The 25,187-nt window shown below is 48.6% G+C and overlaps 1 protein-coding gene across 1 annotated transcript in view; it reads right to left on the reverse strand.

The window, feature by feature from the left end:
• The window catches only part of MAP1LC3A (microtubule associated protein 1 light chain 3 alpha), a 168,016-nt gene that overhangs the window by 30,970 nt on the left and 111,859 nt on the right, over window positions 1-25,187 (reverse strand). The window contains exon 2 of the mRNA XM_078652173.1: window positions 12,516-12,571. Within this exon, the coding sequence (XP_078508299.1) occupies window positions 12,516-12,571 (56 nt within the window). The remainder of the gene's footprint in view (window positions 1-12,515; window positions 12,572-25,187) is intronic.

The following is a 25,187-nucleotide window of genomic DNA, read 5'->3' on the forward strand; positions in this document are numbered from 1 at the left end:
TAAAGTGGGTTGGAGCTAGCATGCACTCTTGCCGTAGGGCTTGGTAGGTTGGAATCCTTCTTGATGAGTGAGCGCCATCACCAAGCTTGATCCTGACCCAAGTATCAATGTGGATAAGGATTATGGCTCTTAGCAGTGAGTTGGGTATATTCCAGATGGCCAGCTTGTTCCACAGCTTCCCGTATCCAGTCAATCAAAATCAGCCTTGTAGTCTATGAAGGAGAGGTAAAGGGGCTGTTCGGTTGCCCTACTTTGGTCAAACAGTAGTTTTTTATCTGTGCCTACTTCTTTAGTGAACCCTGTTCGTCTGAAGGAGATTAAACTCTTTTCAAATGCCCATGCTGTTAGTTCCTCTAAGAGACATCCAGAAAAATAGTTGGATTCAGGTCCAGAAGAGCTATAATTCCGAATGAGGTCGCACACTGCTCGTCCCATCAGCGTGTGACCCCGGAGCATGATGGTCGATGTAGTAGGTATCAGCGGGTGCGCCTCTACCCGAGTGTTGAGTCTTGAAGGTATTCACTTGATGTGCTTGCCATCCCTGGACACGTGTTTCGCGGTTATTACCGATCGTCAGCTGGGATTAGGCGTGTGCACGGGGTTGCTGCGTGGGCTGCCGAAAATATTCATAGGTCCAGATATCTTTTTGTGGCGCGCAGGTGCGTAATCTCGAGGTCGTCACCTCCACCGGCTCAAGGGAGCCTGTATAAATAGTAATTCCGAATGAGGTCGCACGCTGCTCGTCCCACCAGCGTGTGACCCTGGAGCATGATGGTCGATATAGTAGGTATCAGCGGGTGCGCCTCTACCCGAGTGTTGAGTCTTGAAGGTATTCACTTGATGTGCTTGCCATCCCTGGACACGTATTTCGCGGTTATTACCGCTCGTCAGCAGGGATTAGGCGTGTGCACGGGGTTGCTGCGTGGGCTGCCGAAAATATTCATAGGTCCAGATACCTTTTTGTGGCGCGCAGGTGCGTAATCTCGAAGTCGTCACCTCCACCGGCTCAAGGGAGCTTGTATAAATAGTAATTCCGAATGAGGTCGCACACTGCTCGTCCCATCAGCGTGTGACCCCGGAGCATGATGGTCGATGTAGTAGGTATCAGCGGGTGCGCCTCTACGCGAGTGTTGAGTCTTGAAGGTATTCACTTGATGTGCTTGCCATCCCTGGACACGTGTTTCGCGGTTATTACCGCTCGTCAGCAGGGATTAGGCGTGTGCACAGGGTTGCTGCGTGGGCTGCCGAAAATATTCATAGGTCCAGATACCTTTTTGTTGCGCGCAGGTGCGTAATCTCGAGGTCGTCACCTCCACCGGCTCAAGGGAGCCTGTATAAATAGTAATTCCGAATGAGGTCGCACACTGCTCGTCCCATCAGCGTGTGACACCGGAGCATGATGGTCGATGTAGTAGGTATCAGCGGGTGCGCCTCTACCCGAGTGTTGAGTCTTGAAGGTATTCACTTGATGTGCTTGCCATCCCTGGACACGTGTTTCGCGGTTATTACCGCTCGTCAGCAGGGATTAGGCGTGTGCACGGGGTTGCTGCGTGGGCTGCCAAAAATATTCATAGGTCCAGATACCTTTTTGTGGCACGCAGGTGTGTAATCTCGAGGTTGTCACCTCCACCGGCTCATGGGAGCCTGTATAAATAGTAATTCCGAATGAGGTCGCACACTGCTCGTCCCATCAGCGCGTGACCCCGGAGCATGATGGTCGATGTAGTAGGTATCAGCGGGTGCGCCTCTACCCGAGTGTTGAGTCTTGAAGGTATTCACTTGATGTGCTTGCCATCCCTGGACATGTGTTTCGCGGTTATTACCGCTCGTCAGCAGGGATTAGGCTTGTGCACGGTGTTGCTGCGTGGGCTGCCGAAAATATTCATAGGTCCAGATACCTTTTTGTGGCGCGCAGGTGCGTAATCTCGAGGTCGTCACCTCCACCGGCTCAAGGGAGCCTGTATAAATAGTAATTCCGAATAAGGTCGCACACTGCTCGTCCCATCAGCGTGTGACCCCAGAGCATGATGGTCGATGTAGTAGGTATCAGCGGGTGCGCCTCTACCCGAGTGTTGAGTCTTGAAGGTATTCACTTGATGTGCTTGCCATCCCTGGACACGTGTATCGCGGTTATTACCGCTCGTCAGCAGGGATTAGGCGTGTGCACGGGGTTGCTGCGTGGGCTGCCGAAAATATTCATAGGTCCAGATACCTTTTTGTGGCGCGCAGGTGCGTAATCTCGAGGTCGTCACCTCCACCGGCTCAAGGGAGCCTGTATAAATAGTAATTCCGAATGAGGTTGCACACTGCTCGTCCCATCAGCGTGTGACCCCGGAGCATGATGGTCGATGTAGTAGGTATCAGCGGGTGCGCCTCTACCCGAGTTTTCAGTCTTGAAGGTATTCACTTGATGTGCTTGCCATCCCTGGACACGTGTTTCGCGGTATTACCGCTCGTCAGCAGGGATTAGGCGTGTGCACGGGGTTGCTGCGTGGGCTGCCGAAAATATTCATAGGTCCAGATACCTTTTTGTGGCGTGCAGGTGCGTAATCTCGAGGTCGTCACCTCCACCGGCTCAAGGGAGCCTGTATAAATAGTAATTCCGAATGAGGTCGCACACTGCTCGTCCCATCAGCGTGTGACCCCGGAGCATGATGGTCGATGTAGTAGGTATCAGCGGGTGCGCCTCTACCCGAGTGTTCAGTCTTGAAGGTATTCACTTGATGTGCTTGCCATCCCTGGACACGTGTTTCGCGGTTATTACCGCTCGTCAGCAGGGATTAGGCGTGTGCACGGGGTTGCTGTGTGGGCTGCCGAAAATATTCATAGGTCCAGATACCTTTTTGTGGCGCGCAGGTGCGTAATCTCGAGGTTGTCACCTTCACCGGCTCAAGGGGGCCTGTATAAATAGTAATTCCGAATGAGGTCGCACACTGCTCGTCCCATCAGCGTGTGACCCCAGAGCATGATGGTCGATGTAGTAGGTATCAGCGGGTGCGCCTCTACCCGAGTGTGGAGTCTTGAAGGTATTCACTTGATGTGCTTGCCATCCCTGGACATGTGTTTCGTGGTTATTACCGCTCGTCAGCAGGGATTAGGCGTGTGCACGGGGTTGCTGCGTGGGCTGCCGAAAATATTCATAGGTCCAGATACTTTTTTGTGGCGCGCAGGTGCGTAATCTCGAGGTCGTCACCTCCACCGGCTCAAGGGAGCCTGTATAAATAGTAATTCCGAATGAGGTCGCACACTGCTCGTCCCATCAGCGTGTGACCCCGGAGCATGATGGTCGATGTAGTAGGTATCAGCGGGTGCACCTCTACCCGAGTGTTGAGTCTTGAAGGTTTTCACTTGATGTGCTTGCCATCCCTGGACACGTGTTTCGCGGTTATTACCTACGCACCCGGAGAGGTACCAGACTTGATAACACTTTGGCAGCCTGCACAGCAAACCCCTGAAAATCTACCTACACTCTGCTGATGAAGGACAATAATCCTGAAACACCGGTGTCCAGAGTTGGCCTGCAACCTTGCATTACACTTCGGAACTTTAGAAAAGCGCACCCGTTTTAGAAAACTGCATTTACCGTGATGCTCTTGGGGTATACCCGCTGGATTGGTGGAGTAGTGTGCGACCTATGAACCCTTTCCAGAAGAGCTATAAGTCGATAGTTTGCTGGGTCAGTCAGTACCCTCTTTGTATATCAGGGTTATTTTTTAGCCTTTCCATGTGGAGAGAACGGTATTTGTAATAGTTACGCTCTCTTATACTGACTTAAGGTGCCTTGCACAATACGATTTGTTTTCTTTGAACAGAGCAGTTGGAATGCTGCTTGGACAGGGTGCCTCTTCCCTTTGGCTTTTTGAGATCTGCCACTTTATTGTTGTTGCCTGAATAGACAGAGGGCTTGAGGTTGAGGGCCCAGTTTAAGGTGATTTTAGGGTCAGGAAAAACTGTTGCTGGAAGAGCGGTGACCTTCTGCAAATACGACTTATGGCCTGAATAGCCGAAGTGTTTTGTGAGGTATTAGTACCACATTTCTTCTAAAATGTTAACTGTGACTCTTGATTGAGACGGATCATTCAGGTTGTTCATTTTCACCCAGAATTTGTTATGCATGTTGGTCTTGAAGTCGTACAAAAGTTCGGCTGATAGATTAGCGGTCGCCTCACTTTTCAAATTCCACAAATGCTCTCTGTACACAAGCCTAGACTTAGTTGGGTTTAATTTCAGCGTGTTATTTCCTGGTTTTTTTTGGTACATGCGAAGGGCGTGGTTTAGGTTCCATTTGTGATCCTTGGTTTTTCTGTTTGCTGTCAATCGGGGAGCACTGTCTTAGTGTCAAGAGCTTCCGCCGGTGGTTGGGTGGCTGTCAACAAATTGTGCTGTAAATTGCTTAGTTCGCCCTAAGTGTGGCAGGGTATGCTCAGACGTGAGTCCCTTGCTCACTTGGCCACTGGATTCAAGATAGCCTGGCTGATGAGGATTATGAATCCGAAACCGGTCCCAGGATGCTTGTTTCCGGTCCATGGAAGACATGGCTTGGCAGTTCGGGCTGCACTGTTCCCATGAGGCACAGGGTCAGACTGATTTGCATATAGCCATGTCTGAAATGGGGTGGCTGAGTGGGCTAAAGAATGGTGATGGATTAAACCCAGATCAGTTGACTGGGGGTGAGTGTTTGATTTGCTCAAGCGCTCCGTCCATCATCCCCATTTGTATCGCGTAAATTGCTCTCAAGCAGTGCAATCAGAACTCATACTGTCCAAAAGGACTGTCTAGAAACCTTTGGCTCTTTCTGACATGTCAATAATTGGCCTTGATGACCATTTAAGCTTCTTGTTATTTACTGTATGGATGCTGCCTTGGGGTGCGGTTTGTGGCTGTCCATGGACAGAGCAAGGGTTAACTCTTACGATAGATGATCGCTTTCATCCCTTGGCTTTATCAGGAAGCCTAAGACCAGATCAATAAGTGGAACTGAGAGCATTGAAACGTTTGTTAAAGTGCAGGCCATGCGGTTGTGATAAGTAAAGGACGGTGGGATGTCGGTTTGGAAAGACCACTGATAGTTCATAGATACAAGGACTCTCGTCCCCTAATGAGTTCTTGGTCCTTTTTGTCATGCTTGAAGATAGGATTTGGGATTTGGTTAGGAATCAACCAAAAGGCATTCTGGGTTATCAGTTGCTATTCGTCCAGGGTTGACACCAGCAGATTTATATTCAGGTCCCCTGGAAGTATTATTTTAAAAAGGGAGGAACCGTCCTGCAGGACTGAGATTTAATTTGTCAAGTACTCTTTAGCCGTCAGTTAGAGTTTCTCTTTAGGGTGTATGTTGATGTTCATAAGTGCTAGGTTGAGTCTCGAGGAACCCGGTTTCAGAGTGATCAGGATATAAATTGGTAATCCACTGCATTGGAGGCCATAGAGGGTTTTTTTTGTGGCCGAGACTGTGAAGGTGGTGGTCCTGGGATCGTTGGCACTTTATCGGGCCATGTCTCTTGAAGCATGATTATCCAGAAAGAGAGCATGTAATTCAGTGTCTTGTAGTCTGCAAGTCTGTTAGCAAGCCATTGAGGTTCCATGAGCAGATTTAGAGCTTGCTTGCTTGGGTGGGTGGTGCGGATGGTGAGGGGTTGGTTTCTTGGTTGGTTCAAGACGCCTGGGATCCAACTCCAGTCGTGAGTTTGGGGAAGTCCTCTGATGACACTCACTGGCTATGGTGGAGCATGCAAAGCTGGGTGCATTTGCAATTTGCTCCAGGGGCTTTTTAGAATTGAGGTAGCCATTGTGTGGAGTGGTGGGTGCCTGGTTTTTCATTTGTGTAAGTAAGATATGGGAATATGTAATTCTGCGTTTGGCGACACCCGTATCCCCTGGTTTTAAAAGTTGCAACGACCCCTAGGACCTGACTGGCAGCTGCAGAGGATGCTCAGATCACTTTGGTGGTTTTGTTTGCTCGTCCTGGTGAAGAGGATAAGAGCTTGACGAAGAAGATGTCACCCATGGACAGGTTAGCAGTTTCTGAAAATTGGCTTAGTAAGCGAAGGATGTGGCCACAGTTAAGAAGGTCAAAGGGACCTCTTGATTGATACTCCGGGTACATTAGAAATACCTGGCTGCTAGTTGTGGCAGAAGATGTAGTCATTGCTTCCAGTGGCACGAGACAGCTGAACCTCAGTTGTGGTGGGTAGAGCCCTTGTTGCTGGTAGAACAGTGAACATTGTTACGGTTGTTGTTGCATCTAATTTATTAATATCCTGGGGCTCTAAATTTGCTTGGCTGGGGTTGTGCAAGTCCTGTGCCAGTCTGATGTTACAGGTTATTGTTGCCAGGTCAGCATCCGGAATTAGCGTTGAATAGCGACTTCCTTCTACAAAGCCATGCCTGTTGGGAGAATGACCACTAGTAACGGAGTCGCAGCCGGCCAGCTTGGTGGCCTGGGCTAAGCAATCTGATGGTCATATTTTTCCTTGTGCACCCGCTGGAGGCGTAGCGGGATCTTGGTTTGATTTCCTACTTGGGTTGCCGTCTGGCGGTGCTTGGTGCGGTCGCCCATTTCCTTCTTTTCTGTGGTAACAGTCGCTTGAGAAGTTGCTATGTCTAAGTTAGCAGCTGGAGGCACCGTGTTGTCAGCAGAACGTCTTTTTTATCTCTTATTTCTATGGTTTGCTTCTGTTATGCAAGTTTAGGTTGCTGCTTGGGTTGCCAAAGAAGGAATAGATGCTCTTCCTCGGACTCATGTTGCCCCTGTATTTTCTTGCTTTGCGCTGATTCTTCCTCTGCTGTCCGCCTGCCATATGATCTGAACCAGTCTTTATGTCCTGGTTTGTGCCAGTGGAGTTCCAATTAGGACCAGAGGTAGGCCTAACTGAGGACAGGTGATGTAGTGGCATTTCCTCTGTAGTCGCCAATGGAGGTGTTGTCCCTGTCAGCATTGAGTTAGCCTCTGTAAATGGACCTTGGGAGGCACTAGATATGCTCTTTGTTGTTGGGTGCTGAATACAGCGCAGGTTGGGTAGGGTCTTTTGAGGCATTTGGTGGAAGACCGCTTGCCAAGGTTGCAGACTTCGAGGATTCCTGGAGATCACAGAGAATGTTGCTCAGAACAACTGGGAATGTGTCTAGTTTGTCTAGAATCGGGGGACAGGCACATGGGCCAGCCTGCTCCATGGCTTCAGCCACTTTTTTAGCTTAATTATATTCATAAGGCTGTTGAAGTTAGCAATATTTGTGTCGATCCCAGAGATAAAAACTGTCAGTATGTTCAATAACTTGATGCGAGTGTCCCTTTTCGTGGATTGGTAGTTGAGACCGTCTACTGTAAATTGCAATGTTCCTAGTAAAATTGCTCACACATCTGTTGAGTTATCTACAGAATTATTTTGCTTTCCAATCGGGCCAGGATGCATCGGTTCATGGGAAACTACTGGAGTAAAGTTTGTGTAGTTCAGCTGATTCTCGCTGTACATAGCTAGCATGGCTTCCCATTCTGTAGAGATAAGGGAAGACAGGTTTGGTCTCCAGAGTGAACAGATGCCAGGGTGGGCGCAGTTAGTGTATGTCGGAGGAGTGTGTATCTCAGGTTTAGGTTGACTGCCCATTGCTTTGTCCCTGTTTTTAAACTCGGCGCCTGTTATATTGAATTGAGTGGACCCTGGGCCAGCGATTGAGTGATTGCAGGAGTAGTGAGTGAATACAAGGTTGATTCCCTTTCCTTCGTTCCTGTTGCTTCAATTACGAAAAGGGAGTCGCTATCTAACTTACTTTCAGACAGATTTGATAGGGTGTCGATCTTGTCTACACTTAGGTGTATTTGCACAGAGAATGTGAATACGGATTGAGTTTCTCCGCTCCACTTATAAAGATTGTCAGAGTTTGAAGACCTCTGAGCCATACCACATATTGAGCCTCGAAGTGTGGCTGGGGCAAAAGCTAGTGATGTCCTGGCCTAGGCTTGGGATTAGGCTTGGTGGAGTTTAACTTTGGGCTGGGCACTGCTCATGCAGCTCTAAGTCAGGAAAACTGGACAGTAAGTAGTAAGTAAAATCTCTTTATTCGATTGTTTACATGTAACAATCATAAAAGTACATATCAAAAACGTTTATCACAAAGTACAGTTTATGCAAAAAAGAAAAAACAAAGTATGTTACCACGTAAACACGAGCACAAGCAAAAGTGACAAGTTTATAATTTAAAAGCAGTAAAAATACAATGTTAAAAGAAGAGATGCATATCAGGAACAAAGCTAGTTAGCCTTCCATGCTTTTCCTGTATTTAAGTGCAAGTTTTAGAAAGCTACATAAAAACAGGGTACTGTCGCTATTTAACATTTGAAGATAATAAAGTGCTGGTCTGTATTGTGCAAAGTGGAGCCGTTGTAGTAAAGGTTTTAAAAACAATTTGCGAGGGACTGTATAATATGAACAGAAGAATAAAAAGTGTGCCAGATCTTGTGGAGACTTGTTGTCGCAGCCACAAGCTGGCAACACTTGACCCCTGTGTGCCCCGCTTGGTACGGCTAGCAAAAGATGAAACATATCAAATCTGAACCTTGTAAGCAGAAATCGTTCATAACCCGACAAGGGCCAGACAAGGTAGGGTTCTATATGGAGGGTCGTTTTAGTGAGAGCATGCAATCTCACACTTTTTTTCTCGTACTCTCTCTCCTCCCTTGCTAGGTGCCTAGTTGTCATGAAGGTATTCTTTACGTAGATAACGTCAGACTTAGTTATTTTCGCAGGATCTAGGAAAAGATCAGGCCGGCCTAATTCGGAGAGACATCTACTAATGTATTTTAGCCACGGGATCTTATACTTCCCTTCCCACACTAATGCCTCTTGCAGAATGTTTTTGGTGAGGGGTATATCTGGATTTAGCCAACTGTTTAGCCAGCATAGTAAGGGGTTAACAGCAATCCTGTCGCTTAGATGGGACATACCTAGTTCTGTGTGGACAGAAAAGTTTGCTGAACCCCTGGGGAGCCTTAGGACTTGCTTTAAAAAGTTGTTTTCAGTGGTCTCAAGGGTGTCTGGTGGTTCGGATCCCCATAATTCACTCCCATAGCATGCAACTGCAATGCTTTTAGCTTGATATAACTTTAGAACAGCGGCCACTGGGCTATTACCCATTTTCTTTACAAAATCCATTATACCTGCGTTTACACGCACTACCTCACCCTTTTTCTTTTGTATTGCAGGTGCCCAGGTTAGTTTGTGGTCAAAAAGGACACCGAGATACGAGAAGGTCTTAGTTGTCGGTATTTTTTCGTTGTTTACAGAGTGGGGATATCTTTTTTTTGGACCTGAGCCAGTCATCATGATGAAAGATTTCGAGTTATTAATGCTCAGTCCACGGGAATTCATAAATACAAAAAAAGAATCAAGCAGGGTTTGAAGGCCGATCGCCGTTCTAGAGATTAGGACGGCGTCGTCCGCATATAGCAGGACGGGCACGCCCTTCCTCCCTATGTATGGGTAATCAGCGCCGGTTTTTAGTAGGTGTTCCTCCAAATCATTAATATAAAGATTAAAAAGAAACGGGGCCAGGATGCACCCTTGTCTAACCCCCCGGTTTATCCTGAAGTCCCTAGTTACTTTCATGTCCTGTGTAAAGCGGACATTTGCTCTGGTGTCCGAGTGTAGATCTGCTAAAAGGTTAATTAGATTTTGCTCCACACCCATTTTTTGCATGACCTCCCAAAGCCTACCTCTGTCAACGCAGTCGAAAGCGGATGATAAATCCATAAAGGCCATATGGATGGACCCTTTTCTGGCCAAGGTGTATTTGCCATTTATTAGATACAGGTTCAGACATTGAGCTATCGTGGAATGACCTGGTCTGAACCCGTATTGGATGGGTGACAGAATGTTTTTTTCCTTGGCCCAAAGTACTAGCCTATTTAAAATAATGCCCCCCACCACCTTGGCGATTGAGTTGATCAGTGATATTGGCCTGTAACATGTTACACTTCTGCGATCCCCTTTCTTGAATACAGGCACTATGGTCGAGGACCCCCATGATTTTGGACAACCTTTAGAGATCCCGGCTTAGCTGCTGTTGCTGTGTGAACTTAGGCAGGATCATAATGGACCCAAAAGATGGGTGCCCATGTTGCCGAGTAGCAAAGGGCTGGAATAATCCGTCAGGATGGTGCATTGGGATAAAAGAATCTGACCGTGTGCACCTCCTCGGTATGGCCGACACGTTGTTGGGCAAGAGTCCATGGCAGCTCGCGCTGCTGAGGAAGCAAAAGGCTGGCGTGACCGTTCTGCGGGCACCCTTTTTCTTCTGTCAGTAATAATGCAGTTGTGCAGAGAGCTGGTAGCTAGTACCTGGGGGGTATTGTCCCACCCCAGCAGGGATGGGGGTGAGGGATCAGTCCTAGAATGCTCGTGCAGCAGACAGAAGCAAGGCTAAAACACTGGGGGTGAGTGCTCGCCCTTGGCTGCAGGGCACACTTGTGCTTGGGCCGGGCCGCTTCTGCGATTAAGGGGCTCGATGGGGTGTGGTGGGACTAACCGCCTCACTCTCCAGCTAACCTGCTCCATGCCGCTCCATTCGAATGCACACCTGCTCCCACTGCCACATACGCTCATGCTGAAATACCTGCTCGAATGCCCAAGTCAGTTTGTCTGTTGCTTGTGTTGCACCCCTAGGCCGGATGATATGGTGCGAGCGGGCTACAGGCTGCGAGCAGCTGCGCTGGCCTCCATGGTGCGGCGAGGTTTGCCGAGGGCTCCGCTCTGATGCTGCTCTGTGGCTGAGGACTAGGAGATCGGCCAAGGATCGGTCAAGGTTGGTAAGGCAAGAGCCCAAGCCGAAAGCTCCAAAGATCTGAGCGGGAGGCAAAGCAGTGGAGCGGGAGCCTTCTTGGAAGGTGAGACCTCCATTCTGGTCGTTCACCGAAACGCGCCGACACTATATTTACTATCTCATGTACATTAATTGGATGATACTCGTTATTAGAAAACCAAGATTTGTATTCACAAAAACAGTTTGATGTATATAACTATTTTCTACGACAAATATGGTCCCCTGTATTAAATATTGCCTTTTTCGCTGCTAGTATGAATGGACCCCTGATCATCAGGACGTATGAGTGTTTATGAGTCTGTGGGTATGAGTGTGTGAATGAATGGGATGTTGGGATGTTATTTATTGAACGTCATGATTATTTATGTATAAAAATGTACTATTTGACCATTAATAAAATTTGATATGTGTTTGAACCTATGATCTTTCGCATGTCTCTGTAGATAGGCCAGTTCCCTGGGAGTATATCTATTGGCGACTTGTTAGCGCCTTTTTGATTCATAGAGGTAGAGACTTTGCTTGTAGATCTGCTTTGTCTTCTTTCCCCCTGTGTCTCTACCTATATCCTATTTCAGGGGCCCCCTTTGTTTGAGTAGCGTCCTTGCACCAACTCTCACTGCGGTCTCTGACTCAGCTGGAAACGCCCACATCACATGATCTGGCCAAGAGTACCCAAGCGACCGACCTGCACATACCTGCTGGGAATAAAACAATTAGCCTATCTTCCTGTGTGATCAAGTCTTTGTTTAGTCACATTTATAAACAAGTTGGGGTTACAGGGCCCATACAGCCAATTGATAGCATTCATATACAAACCTATATAAGGTTGTGCAAGCACCGATGAAGCATAGGCACGCATATACACTTGCAAATTAGGCAAGTAATCTGGTCACCAGACTCCAGAATGTACACCCGCTCCTATATAGGATATAGTCAAAAACAATGAGCCTGCCAGGCACTACATGAGAGAGTGGGTGCAAGCGCAGATTGGGGTAACACTGGCAACAGTTACATACAAATTCAACCAGGTAGAATATACTTTGATCCTGTCAAGGTGAGTGATGTGTTCACACATCCAGAGAACAAGTAAACAACATACAGGTGACTTTCTATATGAATTTCTTTGCTTTATGAAATGTGGGTGAGTTTCCATGGTCGTCACTGAGCAGGCACTGTGGGTCTGTGATTTAAATATACCATCCAGTCTCTCTGTCAGTAATGAGCTCTACATAGACAATGTTGACTGGGTACGTTTGGAGAATGCAAGAGTTGCCGCATTACAGTATTGCATTGGTGTGCTCTGCATACAAATAGAGGTAATGTGCATACACAAGTATTTTTTCAATTTTTAAATATAAACTTGAAACACAATACAAGATGAAATCACTTAAAAAATATTTCTAAATTATATAAACTAATTGTAAAAGATTACTGAAGCAAACAGATGCAGAATTGCCTAGTTAATAAAGGGCAAAGTATTTTATATAAGTTATTGTGAAAGTATCTGGTCTGAGCCTTTCCAGAATGTCAAAAAGAATAATTGCCCAGTATTTTTCCCTGTCAAAGGTGGCAATCCTAGAAATGGAATCAAGTGACTGTTCATGTAGGCCTGCAGGAATGTGGGAAGGGAGCAGGAAAGGTAAGACATGGCAGACATGCCCAGTCTGAGACAAGGAGTTGAATAGGGACATTCAACTTACAGGAATCTTGTTCGGATGTTGTTCTCGGATCTGCTCCACCTCTTTACAGCGCTCACCTGGGAAGAGAACAAATAAAATACTTTAAGAACACCTTTTTAATCCAACCTTAACATTTCAACAGAAATTTGGAAGCCCATCTTAAAACCACCTCCTCTTTTTCACTCAGAGCCATACTGAACACCTTGTTTAGCCAGGTGCCTGAAAGTAGGACAGAAAATAGGAAATGAAGGGGAAAGTAGCTGGAGTAAAGCAGGTTCAACTAGTGTAAGGAAAATACAAAGATTAAGAACTGCAATGCAGAATGGTGCAGTTTATAACAAGAATAATAGTGTAGTTTACAGTAATTAATCATAGCAGAAATGCTTTATTAATATATTTTCCTTACATCTGAAAACATAAGATTAGCATGGGATCAATTCTCAAATTGGTGCATGTATCTGATTTTCGCAAAGGTCAAATGGACAGTTAAACAAACTTATTTGGGGACTTACTATGGTTTACAGTGTTGTTGGTTCAATTATAGGTAACATGTCAGAAAGTGTAATGTTGAGGGCTTCTCTAAGTTATTTATTTTTAAAGCAAATTCCACTGGATAAATATTTTAATTAAGTTAATGTTATACTTGACAATGATAAATCATCTCTCACACAAAAATTGAAAGCAAATTCTATATTTATCCACAACCCTACAGATTGTTCGTGTGAGCCAGGAATGGACACCTTCATGGCTGATAACTCACTCGACTTCCCATGGTTCTTCTCGCCAAACAGGCCAACCAATTTGACTACAGGCTCTTAATCACAGAGCCAAAACATAGGAACCAATCACCCCTGCAACAGAGATCTGTACCCATTTGATCTAATTAAGAACAGCTATTAACCCTCGGCTGGTCAAAGAACGTTTTTCTCCCATTCTACTCTGTACTCGCTATACATATACGTAGAAGTGATTTAATTTCCACAGTTCAGAATAGTAACTCAATAAATACATAATCAATTAGGGAATTTTGGGCCTGAAGTGTTTTAACAATCGCCCACTAATACACTTTTTGTAGCATACTAAATCCAATTAACGATTAGCAAAATGTTTATTGAATCGTTAATTGGGTGACGTAAATATTCAGCAATCACTATTTGGAAGGGATGTGTTACGGCGTCCAATCCAAATACTAATTCCTTACTAAATATTTTAATGTTTTGTACGCGAGATCCGGTCACAACACATTAGTATTTTACCACCAATTCAAAATTGAAGGTAAATCATTCGCAGGGGATCCCTCCCCTTTGAGAATGTGGATAAAAACATTTTTTAGTAGTAGGCAGTGGTTTGATGCACCAACACCTACTACTAAAAAATTATTTAACGTTTTTTTTTTTCTTTAAATGTGTCCGGCTTTTCTTTTAAGAAAATGGCTGCATTTTAAAACATTGCTTTTTTTAAAATTAATCACAGACATTGTCGTTTGCGGATCGCAGCAGCCCATCATGCCTGTGACTCTAGCCAATTGTAGTGGGTCACAACTTGCAATCTGGATGATGCATATTGATGAAGTTGTTACAATTGCAACCCACTACAGTTCATTTTTTTAACCAACCTTTTAGTACAAAGGTCAGTTTGCAAAATTCCTTTTGATTATTAAAAAAAATTGTACATCAGGCCCCCAGTCCCTTAACCCAGTGGTCCCCAAACTTTTTTGACTCGTGGCTCCCTTGACCTAATTGGTAGTTGGCCGTGGCTCCCCACCATTTTTTTACCTGCGCACCGAGGGGGCCGCGGCGCACCCTTTGGGAACCACTGGTCTACATGAAGAATCAAGCCTAGATGTGATGAAGGATCACTATCATAAAACTTTATTTGCAATCACAAAGATCTTATAAAGTACATCTCAATGCATACAACACCATCATAGAGTAGTATAAAGCACTCCCACTAAAAGTAACCAGGCTAGAGAAAGGCTCAAGGAGCTCTGTGGCGTTACAAGAAGTTTACGTGGGGTGAGCTCTGATCATGGGCTTCCGCTGAAATGTTTCCGGGGGGGAGGGGGGCAAATTGTTAACTTCATCACCATCCCCCTTGTACCCTTCTCTCCTCTGCCTTACACCCTTCTCGCCCTCCCCCTTGCACCCTTCTCCCCCTCGCACCATTCTCCCCCTTATACCCTACTCCACCTTCGCCTGGCAACCTTTTCTGCCTTGCACCCTTCTCCCCTCTGCCTTGCACCCTTCTCCCCTCTGCCTTGCACCCTTCTCCCCTCTGCCTTGCACCCTTCTCCCCTCTGCCTTGCACCCTTCTCCCCTCTGCCTTGCACTCTTCTCCCCTCTGCCTTGCACTCTTCTCCCCTCTGCCTTGCACTCTTCTCCCCTCTGTCTTGCACCCTTCTCCCCCTCCCCATTGCACCCTTCTCCCCCTCCCCATTGCACCCTTCTCCCCTCTGCCTTGCACCCTTCTCCCCTCTGCCTTGCACCCTTCTCTCTGCCTTGCACCCTTCTCACCTCTGCCTTGCACCATTCTCCCCTCTGCCTTGCACCATTCTCCCCTCTGCCTTGCACCATTCTTCCCTCTGCCTTGCACCCTTCTCCCCTCTCCCTTGCACCCTTCTCCCCTCTGTACCCACCCACCCAACGCTCTCCACCAGGCCCCTGACCCAGCACCACCCACTAAACGCTCTCAACCAGGCCCATAACCCTGCACCCACCCACCCAACGCTCTCCACCTGGCCCCTGACCCTGCCCCCAGCCACCTGACCCTGCAGTCACCCACCCAACGTTCTGCACCAGGCCCCTAACCCTGCACCCACCCAAAGCTCTCCACCAGGCCCCTGACCGTGCACCCACCCACTCAACGGTCTCCACCAGGCCCCTGACCCTGCACCACCCACTAAACGCTCTCAACCAGGCCCATAACCCTGCACCCACCCACCCAACGCTCTCCACCTGGCCCCTGACCCTGCCCCCAGCCACCTGACCCTGCAGTCACCCACCCAACGTTCTGCACCAGGCCCCTAACCCTGCACCCACCCAAAGCTCTCCACCAGGCCCCTGACCGTGCACCCACCCACTCAACGGTCTCCACCAGGCCCCTGACCCTGCACCCACCGACCCAACGGTCTCCACCAGGCCCCTGACCCTGCACCCACCCACACAACGCTCTCCACCAGGCCCCTGACCCTGCACCCACCCAACGGTCTCCACCAGGCCCCTGACCCTGTACCCACCCACCCACCCACCCAACTGCAAGTAAAATTAGAAAGCTGGCAAGAGGGTTGCTTACCTTGTCTGCTGCAGCAAAGAAAGAGGGCTTACTGCAGAGGAAGCCTTTATTATTATACTATCCTGCTGTGAATAGAATGGTTACACTTTCTTTGCCAAGGATGTTTTCCCTCTTCCTTTTGGGAAAATGTACTTTGTAAGCAGTAACACTCTGCTACTCCCCCCCCCCCCCAGCAGCGCCTTGAGATCCTTACAGGTGAGTAGGTGCACTATACATGTACCTGATTGAGCAACTGAACTGTTGATGAAAAAAAAATAGGTGATACCGCCAATCCTTACAATCTTACATTCATAAGTAGTGAAATACCTATGCATAAAGTAAGGAGTGAAATAAACTTGAACAACAAGCGGACTAAAATTGCCCCGCAGATTACAAAGGATAGAAAGAAACACATGGCAGACCAGTAAAGTTGTGCAGTTGTTGGTATAGAATTAGAGGACTGATTTTACAGATTGCTGATTGAAAAATACAGTATGTTTTAAATACACTGTGTAATTAAATAAAATGAAAACGAGCAACATACACCAGTTAGTAATGCAGTTTTCTTTTGAAGCGCCAGGAGTGAGTTATAGCATCAGATGCATTTTGATTTTCAGGCTAACATGCTGTTTAAAAATTGCTCCATGTATTTTTTTTATAGCATTTCTGTGTTTATATAAATAGTAATATACTCTCAGGGTTTTCATCCTCATGCCGGTATCCTAACCAGCGTGCTCGTCTTCATCTAATTTCCACTTCCAGAAGAAGCACTGCTCTCCATGCGGTCAGTAAAAACTGATTAGGAACTGACCAGAGTTGCTGGGTCTTGCATAACTTTTTGGCATATCTTTCATAAATAAAACACCTAATCTTGCCAATTCACCACCAGGGCTCTTTATTTCAGTTTTGTTTTTCCCTGCAGAGGTTTAAAACTCACTTGCATTAGTTTAAGCAAAACTCGGCTGGCGCCTTATCTATCTCTTCCTTTAGGCAGCTACAGCTTTAGACATTTCGCCCGCCGTAACCTCACCCACCGAGCTCTTAATTGAGCCATTTAAATGCAGAGGGCGAGGGCTGGGATCACGTTCAACACAAAGGCGCCCCTGGCTTCTCATCACGGCCCACTGGGGCGCCGCGGCGCACACTTTGGGAACCACCGCCTTAACCGATATACCAAATCTGGAGCCAACGTTCCTTTGGGAGGCCAGGAAATCACAAAATTCTTGTGACCTACCAGTCCACAGCATACATTGCCATATTCAGACCCCTGTTTACCTACGGCAGAATTTTGTTTGTTCCTGGTTTGTCCATTACACGTAACTACTTCAATTATTAATTTGTTCAAGGAGAAAGTGGATCAGCATGCAACACAACTAAGAGGTGGTATATCTGAACATACCCACCGCAAACAAACACAGATGTGATGTTTTCTCTTGGCACGCCTAAGTGACTTTAACAGGAGCTCCATTTAGGAGCTCTATTTAAGTAATGTAACAAAATAATTTACTCTATCCTGCATACCTAAGAACAAGGATTTCAAACAGCCCTTTCGTCTGATATCGGTTTGGATTTTGTTACATTGTCTAATACCAGTAGTTGATCAGTCATATGGTACCAACTGTTCATTTTTTATAGACTTGCTCCTTTCAGTATAGTGGAGCACTAGGGGGGCTTAGGTGGGATTTTACAAACCCAATTAATCATAACGGGCTTTCCAGAAAATGTTTATAAAGACATGTAAATGTATGCATCACTATTTCACCTGGGAATTCTATGAAGCAGACAAGCAGAATAAGCACAAGAAAACAAGACAGAGGGGGGACCACGAGAGAGAGTGGTAAAGCGAAAAAGAAAGTAAAAAAAGAGAGAGATTGAGAGACAAAATAGAAGCCAGAGGACAAGAGAAAGACCGGGCATCGTGTTACTTCTTTTTAACACCTCGATTCATGAAGCATTATCTGCAGGACTGGTGCGATCCATGGCCACCTCCCTTGTTTGATGTCACAGAAAACTAATTTTAGACAGTAGGAATAATGTTGGGTTCTGAAAAAGGGAAGAAGGACCTCTGGAACAGACTCTTTTTGTAAAGGTGGGGACCATGAGAATGTTTTGGTTTAGGAGGGACAGCCACTAGGAAGTCGCAATGAAGAACTCCCTAGCTACTTCTTTCATAGCTAGTATGGCACTGTGCAATAGGTCTTTGCTATATGAAAGCTCAGAACTTCATTCCTGGGATATAGACTCAGAGGATGTCTCATCTCTGCCAAAGCAAATAAATGTAACCTCGGCACAGGAATGAGCCAATATAGCCATAGGTACATATGGGTCTACCAAACATCCGACTGAGGAACTTATTTTTAAAACTCTTCATTACTCCAATGACTATAGGTTGAATGGAACAATTAAAAACATGTTTATAAAGACATGTAAATGTATGCATCACTATTTCACCTGGGAATTCTATGAAGCAGACAAGCAGAATAAGCACAACAAAACAAGACAGAGGGGGGACCACGAGAGAGAGTGGTAAAGCGAAAAAGAAAGTAAAAAAAGAGAGAGATTGAGAGACAAAATGAAAAGGGGGGGCCCTCGGCCCCCCCGCACGCATGGCGGCGCGGCGACCGTCGCCCCCCCTTTCTCCATCGTTGTCTCTCGGTGGTGGGGGCGGGCCCTGGGGGGCGCGACCCACCACCGATTGGCCGGCGGCCTCCCTGACCCGGATACAAGGTAGAAGGTCCGGGTCAGGGGGGGGCGGGCTACAGGAGGGGCGGGCCGGGGGGGCGTGCCCCCCCCGCCTGGCCCCTCGGGAATAAAGAGGTGGGGAGCGCCCAGGAGACCCCCTTGTCCCTGGACGCTCCCTCACAGTACGGTGTGCCCCGCGCTCGGGGCTTCTTTGTTTTGTGTACATTTTCTCCTTTTATTTTCCAGGTCGAGGACGAACTAGCGAGCACCTGCCTGCCTGCCCGAGCGGAGCCCAGCAGTGGAGAAGGGGAGGCGCGCGGGCGGAGTGCTTTCGAGGCGGCACCGTGAACTGAAGCGGCTGGGGAGCTGCGCCGCACGGGGACAAGTCGGCAGTGGAGCAAGTCGGTAATACGCGGGAAGGACCGGCGCGAACTAAGGTATTTGGTCGGGGTTGGGCGCTGCATCGGGGAGCGGTGAGCGGTGAGCCAGACGAAGGGTTTTTTGTTCGTCGGGAAGTGCAGGCTCACTCTGCGGACCCGGGCAGCACCAGCAGAGTAACGAAGGGGCTGAGACCTCTTTGTCAGGCGGTACAAGGGATTTCCCGCCTTCGGGGGCATTTTAAAAACGGGCGCCTAATTAGAGGCGGTAAACGGAGTAAACAAATGTGATTTCCCGCCTTCGGGGGCATTTTAAAAACGGGCGCCTAATCAGAGGCGGTAAACAGAGTAAACAAACGTTTTTTAGCGCGTAATCAGAGGCAGGGGACACAACAGCGGTTTGGGTGAATGGTTTGGTGTAGTTTGCTCGCGTGTAGGGCCACAGCCTTGTTTTAAGAGTTATACGCTGTGAGGAAAGTGAAGCAGGGTCGATCAGGGCAGCCCCTGGAGGGGAGACCCCCTTTACAGAAAGTGTACAATTAAGGATAGGTAATTATTATTGCCTGGAAGGTGTATTATTGTGCTAGAGGGGACATTTCACAACTGTTTTTTCCCCTTAAAAGTGATCTGAGACATTTTTAATTTAATTGTTAAGAACAGTGAGTTGGCTTTTATAACTGCTTTTCATGCCTGTTGTTTCATTAAGTAACACAGGGGGGCAATTGTTGGTAAGAAGTTAATTCAATAGGTATTTTAGGCCCCCTTTTCGCTGGTCTAAAGAGAGAGTGTTGTGTTATTGTCTACATCAAAAGTTTAGTGGTGCACATCACCAGAAGGTTAACGGGGGGGGGTTCAAGCCTCCATTGTATGTATATTGGGTTGTATAAGCCTGCTCCTGTGTTATCGCACGGTGTTAATACATCTCTCCATTTCAGGCACCTAACGACGTTATTTCGTGCAGATTCACTCATTTGACTTGGCGTAAGGACGTACGGACGGTCAACACCCAACCTGGTGCGCAGGACTGGTCGGTAAGAGGGATACGGGGGTCTGGCATTCATCGCTCCTGGTGGCCGCCGGGTGGGTCTACATTAGGTTTACTCACCCCTTACATAAGCGGACAAGCCGCTAGTGTTGCGGTCGCCGTTGCATGGTGCTGAAAGCCCCCTGGTGACCCTCCATCTGAAAGGTACACAAAGTTGGCCTGTCGTGATATTAGGAGAGTAGGCAGCTGGTTGTTGGGGTTTTACCATGCCAGGTCCACGGGGTGGTAAAGGTGGGTCCAATATGGAGGCTATGATGCGGGCCATGATGCGTGAGATGGGTGAAATTAAGGAGCGGCTAGGGAAAGTAGATGAGCTGGAAGCACGGTTGAATGAGAGGCATGGTGATGCCCCTGGCCCCTCGGGTAGGCCTGTCCGCCAGAGGGCGGCGCCATTGCCAAGGGGGGATTTTGTTACCCCACCTAGGAAGTCTAAGTCCAAGAGACCCAGGTATGCTGCACCCGCCTCAGGGCCAGTAGAGCCGGTGCCTGCCGTGCCGCCGGCGGTCATCCCACCACCGCTTATACCTATGCCTATACCCCAGCCCCTGTGATGCCGGTGCCTATCGTACCGCCAGGAGACGCAGGGCCTGCAATCCCGGCTACGGGCCTGCCACAACCGGCACCCGCCTTGCCCGCTGCGCCAGTACCGTTGGGCATAACCCCAGTGGTACCTGTTGCCCCAGGCGGGAATTTGGATTCAATGCCCCCTGAATTATTGTCCCAGATAACGGCCTTGATGCCCTGGCTCCAAAAAGGGGGAGCTTTCCCAAATTCTGCAGATCATGCAGCAGAGGCGGCGAGGTTTGTAGAAAAGATCAAATCGGCAGCGGTCGTCGACAGTGTTGCATTGCCAGTATCTTCTCCCCTTACAGGTCCAAGTCTTCCCCAGCCGGATGGAGCTAATGGGCAGCCTGCCCTGGTGCCCGCACCTGGTAAGGAAGTGGCATTGCCGCTCTTAGGGGACGGTGTTTTACCTTCCAGGAGTGAGAATTTGGCTCAACATGTGTCGTTAGCTGTGAAGGAGATGGTTTGGGCAGACAAATAAGTATATATTTATTCTTTGTTGTTAGATAATAGGGAAATGGATCATGCAAAAACACTGAAGGAGTGGATGCACCCAAGTGAGTGGAGGGTGCAGTGTGCTAGATTTAGGGTAGAGGAAACACTGATCAACTGGATTAAGGCGTGGGCTGTATTCACTGCTATTAAGGCTGAACGACCTCCAGATTTACAGGCGCCACTAGCATGCTACTCCAGCAGGATTGTGGGGTGGAGTGAACAATATTCTGGCGATGCATGGAAAGGGTATGATTTGAACTTCAGGAAGGCACTGGAATTTAATAGATCATTGGCATGGGACACGGTGGATTCCATGTCATGGCATAAACAGTTCTCGGATAACGCACCCCCCCCTCAGTTCTCCGGTTCAGTCAGAGTGTTCTCCGCTAGACCCCAACAGCCCTTTCGGCCCCCCCAAACGAGTGAGGTGCCTGGGAAGTTTAGGGCCAGTGGGGCAGAGAAAAAAGGGGTGTGCTGGGATTTTAATAGGCGCACCTGCACAAGGGCCGCGTGTAAGTTTAGACATGCCTGTTCCTCCTGTGGTCACCCCTCACATCCAGAAACTGCCTGTAGGTCCAAGCAGGGGAACCCGGGACAGAGGGGTAGGGGAAAGCCACTGTAGGGCGAACCGGTTAGGCCCCCCCACGCCAGTGGATGTGGTGGCAATGATTCCATGGTTGAACAGATACCCGGACCACACAGCGGCCACCCTACTTCAAGAGGGTTTTTCTAAAGGCTTTAGGATCCCTGCGGCAGGATACACAGGCAGCGCGCATTGTAGAAACCAATTGTCAGTGAAGCACAATCCGGCTGTGGTGGCCGCCAAAATTGACAAGGAGCTATCTTTAGGCAGGATAGCTGGCCCTTTTACTGAAGTGCCGGTACCCAATTTTGTGTGTTCCCCATTAGGAGTTGTCCCCAAAAAAGAGAAAGGGCAATTCAGATTGATCCACAACCTGTCAGCACCTAGGGGGACGTCACTGAATGATGCCATTGACGAGGGTATCTGTAGTGTTAAGTACGCCTCTTTTGATCAGGCTGTTAACTTATTACAGGCCACGGGACCCGGGGCGCTGATGGCGAAATCAGACATAGAATCAGCCTTTCGCCTCCTCCCGGTACACCAAGCGGATCAGCATCTTTTAGGCTTCACCTTTGGGGATATGTTCTACATGGATAAATGCATGCCCATGGGTTGTTCTATATCTTGCGCCTACTTTGAGATGTTTAGCTCTTTTCTTGAATGGGCCATGAGACAGGCGACGGGCCACCAGCAGGTCATGCATTATTTGGATGATTTCCTCTTCCTGGGTACGGCGGGATCTCAGGAGTGTGCACTAGCATTGCAGGAATTTTGCGTGCTCATGCGGGCTTTTGGGGTCCCGCTTGCGCCCGGGAAGACTGTGGGCCCGACCACCTGCTTGGAATTCCTCGGCATTGAGATTGATTCAGTGGAGGGATGTTTTAGATTGCCTAGGGACAAGGTGGACAAGTTCAAAACAGCGCTACGTTTATGCCTACGGAAAGATAAGGTCACCCTGCAGCAATTACAGGAGGTGGTAGGGCAGTTGAACTTCGCACTGAGGATCATCCCCATGGCTCGCCCTTTCTCTCGCTCCATTGCCCAAGCAATGAAGGGGCTGAGGGAGAAACACCACCGTGCTAGGCTGTCGTCTGAAATTCGCCAGGATATGCGTATATGGATGGCATTCCTAGAGGATTTTAACGGCAGGGTGGTCTGGCCCGGCCCGCCCACAACATCAGCAGAGTTGGGCCTGTGGACAGATGCCGCCGGTAGTGTGGGCTTTGGCGCCATCCTAGGGAACAGGTGGGTCGCTCAACAGTGGCCGGAGGCATGGAAAACATGGGGCCTGACCGCTAATATTGGCTTCTTGGAACTCTTCCCAATATGGGTGGCATTGATGGTCTGGCCCGAACACCTATGTAACCAATCAGTGGTGTTCTGGTCAGACAACATGACAGTAGTGGAGTGTATAAACCAACAGGGAGCACGGTGTCCTTTCATACTTCGCCTGATCAAAGAAATTGTTTTGCAGTGCCTTAAATGGAATGTCGTTTTTAAGGCCAAACATGTCCCTGGTGTTCTGAACAATGCAGCTGACTCCCTCTCTCGCTTCAAAATGCAGGTTTTCAGGGAGCATCTTCCTACAGCAGACCCCTCGCCAGCGCACTTCCCAGCAGTACTTTGGCAGATTGGTGCCCCAGATTACAGGACCTCGTGGTCGCTAGCCTAGCTCCCAGGACCAAGACGGCGTACGAAGGGGCGTTTGGGTCTTACTGTTCCTTTTTGGGGCAACAATGGGAGGTGCTATGGGCGCAAGAGGATGGCTTTGCGGCTTATTTAGAATGGATGCATAGGGAGGGGCGCTCGGTGGCAGCGGCAAACAGACATAGGGCAGCAGTGTCATTCTACGCTCAAGCTAGGGGCTTGCATGATCCCACTAATACCTTTATGGTGCGTAAGGCTTTGAGGGGTTGGCGCCGTATTCAGGGCCATCAGAAAGATAAGAGAAAGCCCATAGGATTGGCACGGCTGACTGCGTTACTGGGCGCGCTGGACACTGTTTGTAGCTCGGAGTGGGAGGTGCTTCTTTTTAAGGCAGCATTCTCCTTGGCATTCTATGGGGCGCTGAGAATTAGCGAACTTGTGGCAGGTTCCAAGTCAGACCTACTGGGCGGCTTGCAAAGGGCTAGTGTGAGGATAAGGGATGACACCATGTGGGTGACTATTGAGAAGTCAAAGACCGACCAGGAGTCTAGGGGCCACACCATAGTCCTCCAACAGGCCCCCGCCAACCCTTGCTGCCCAGTAAGGCACGTGGAATTATTGCACGGGCTGCTGGCGGGCACAGCGGGCAGGGCACTGCTTTGTCATGCCGACGGTAACCCCTTGACCAGGTATCAATTCAGGAGGGTATTGGAGATGGTGGTCAAGAAAGCAGGTCTTGACCCTAAAGAGTTTGGCTCTCATTCCTTTAGGATTGGAGCAGCAACTGAGGCGGTGGCGGGGGGTCTCCCAGTTGAGAGAGTGAAGACAATTGGGAGATGGTCCTCAGAATGCTATAAACGTTATGTACGAATTGACATGCTGTGATTACATGGCGCTCACGCTTGGTTTGTTTCCGCTCTCTTACAGTTTCTCAGACCTGTTACGCAGGGGAGGAATTTGTCGTCGGGCACCAACAACATACATCAGCACGGAGCTGCAGCCAGGAAACAATGAAGAAAAGGGTCTGGATTGTGGGTCACTCCTATGTAAGACGAGCAGAATGCGTATTTATGTCAGGTGGCAGGGGGAAACGGGCGGCGCAACTGGGGTTGGACATCACGTTCTTCGGGAGAGGGGGGTTGTGTCTCAACCAGTTTAGGGGCTTCTTCCAGGGGCTTTTAGCGCGCCGGCAATCTCCCCCGTCAGTGGTGATACTTCACCTGGGGGAGAATGATTTGGCCACACTGGGAAGGCGCATTCTGATCGAGGAGATTATCTCAACAGCGGGGTGGATGGCCAGGACTTGCCCGGGTTGCACACTAGTATGGTCGCAACTCATACCCCGATTACAGTGGCGGGGGGGGGATTCAGTCAGGGCGTTGAATCACTCGGTAAAGAGGATCAACACACGGTTGGATAGGTTGTTTCGAGCCCCCCTGTTACAGTCAATTCCTCATGGGTGTATCTGGGGCGACAGGTATTACTTAAGGGACGGAGTTCACTTAAATGAGGAAGGGAATGTCTTGTGGTCTGACAATATCTGGGCCTGGTTAGAGGGATTTGCAAGTAGGAGGGTTCCTTAGGTAGGGGCTAGAGGGGGGAGGCCAGATCGTCGGTTAACAATGCTGGCCTGTGGCGGTAAGGTCATTATCGGTGAGCACATATTTGAGGTCTGAGGGGGCGGGCATCATCCTATGGAGGTTCCCGCCCAGGGGGAGGGGCCTGCGGGCCACTCCTAGAACTCCAGGGGCAAGGTAATTCATGCTGCAAAGGAGCGCGGGTAGGAGTAGTTAACGCTTTCCTTAGGCTGGTAGCCACCCCGCGCGCGTGGACTCATGACGTCACCGGATGGCGCAGAGTAAGGGCCCTCCTTTAGTGGGTAAATGGAGTTCAGGGCGTAGACCGGGCAATTCCCGGGGTAACACTGCGCATGCGCACGTCTCATGGGGAGGCGCAGCTTGTAGGACCTGACACCGGTAGTGACCTTGCCATATGGCCAGAAATGTACAAAAATCAAGATGAGGATGTTT

This window comes from Lissotriton helveticus, chromosome 7, assembly GCF_964261635.1.
Source record: "Lissotriton helveticus chromosome 7, aLisHel1.1, whole genome shotgun sequence".
In the NCBI taxonomy this organism is placed as follows: Eukaryota; Metazoa; Chordata; class Amphibia; order Caudata; family Salamandridae; genus Lissotriton; species Lissotriton helveticus.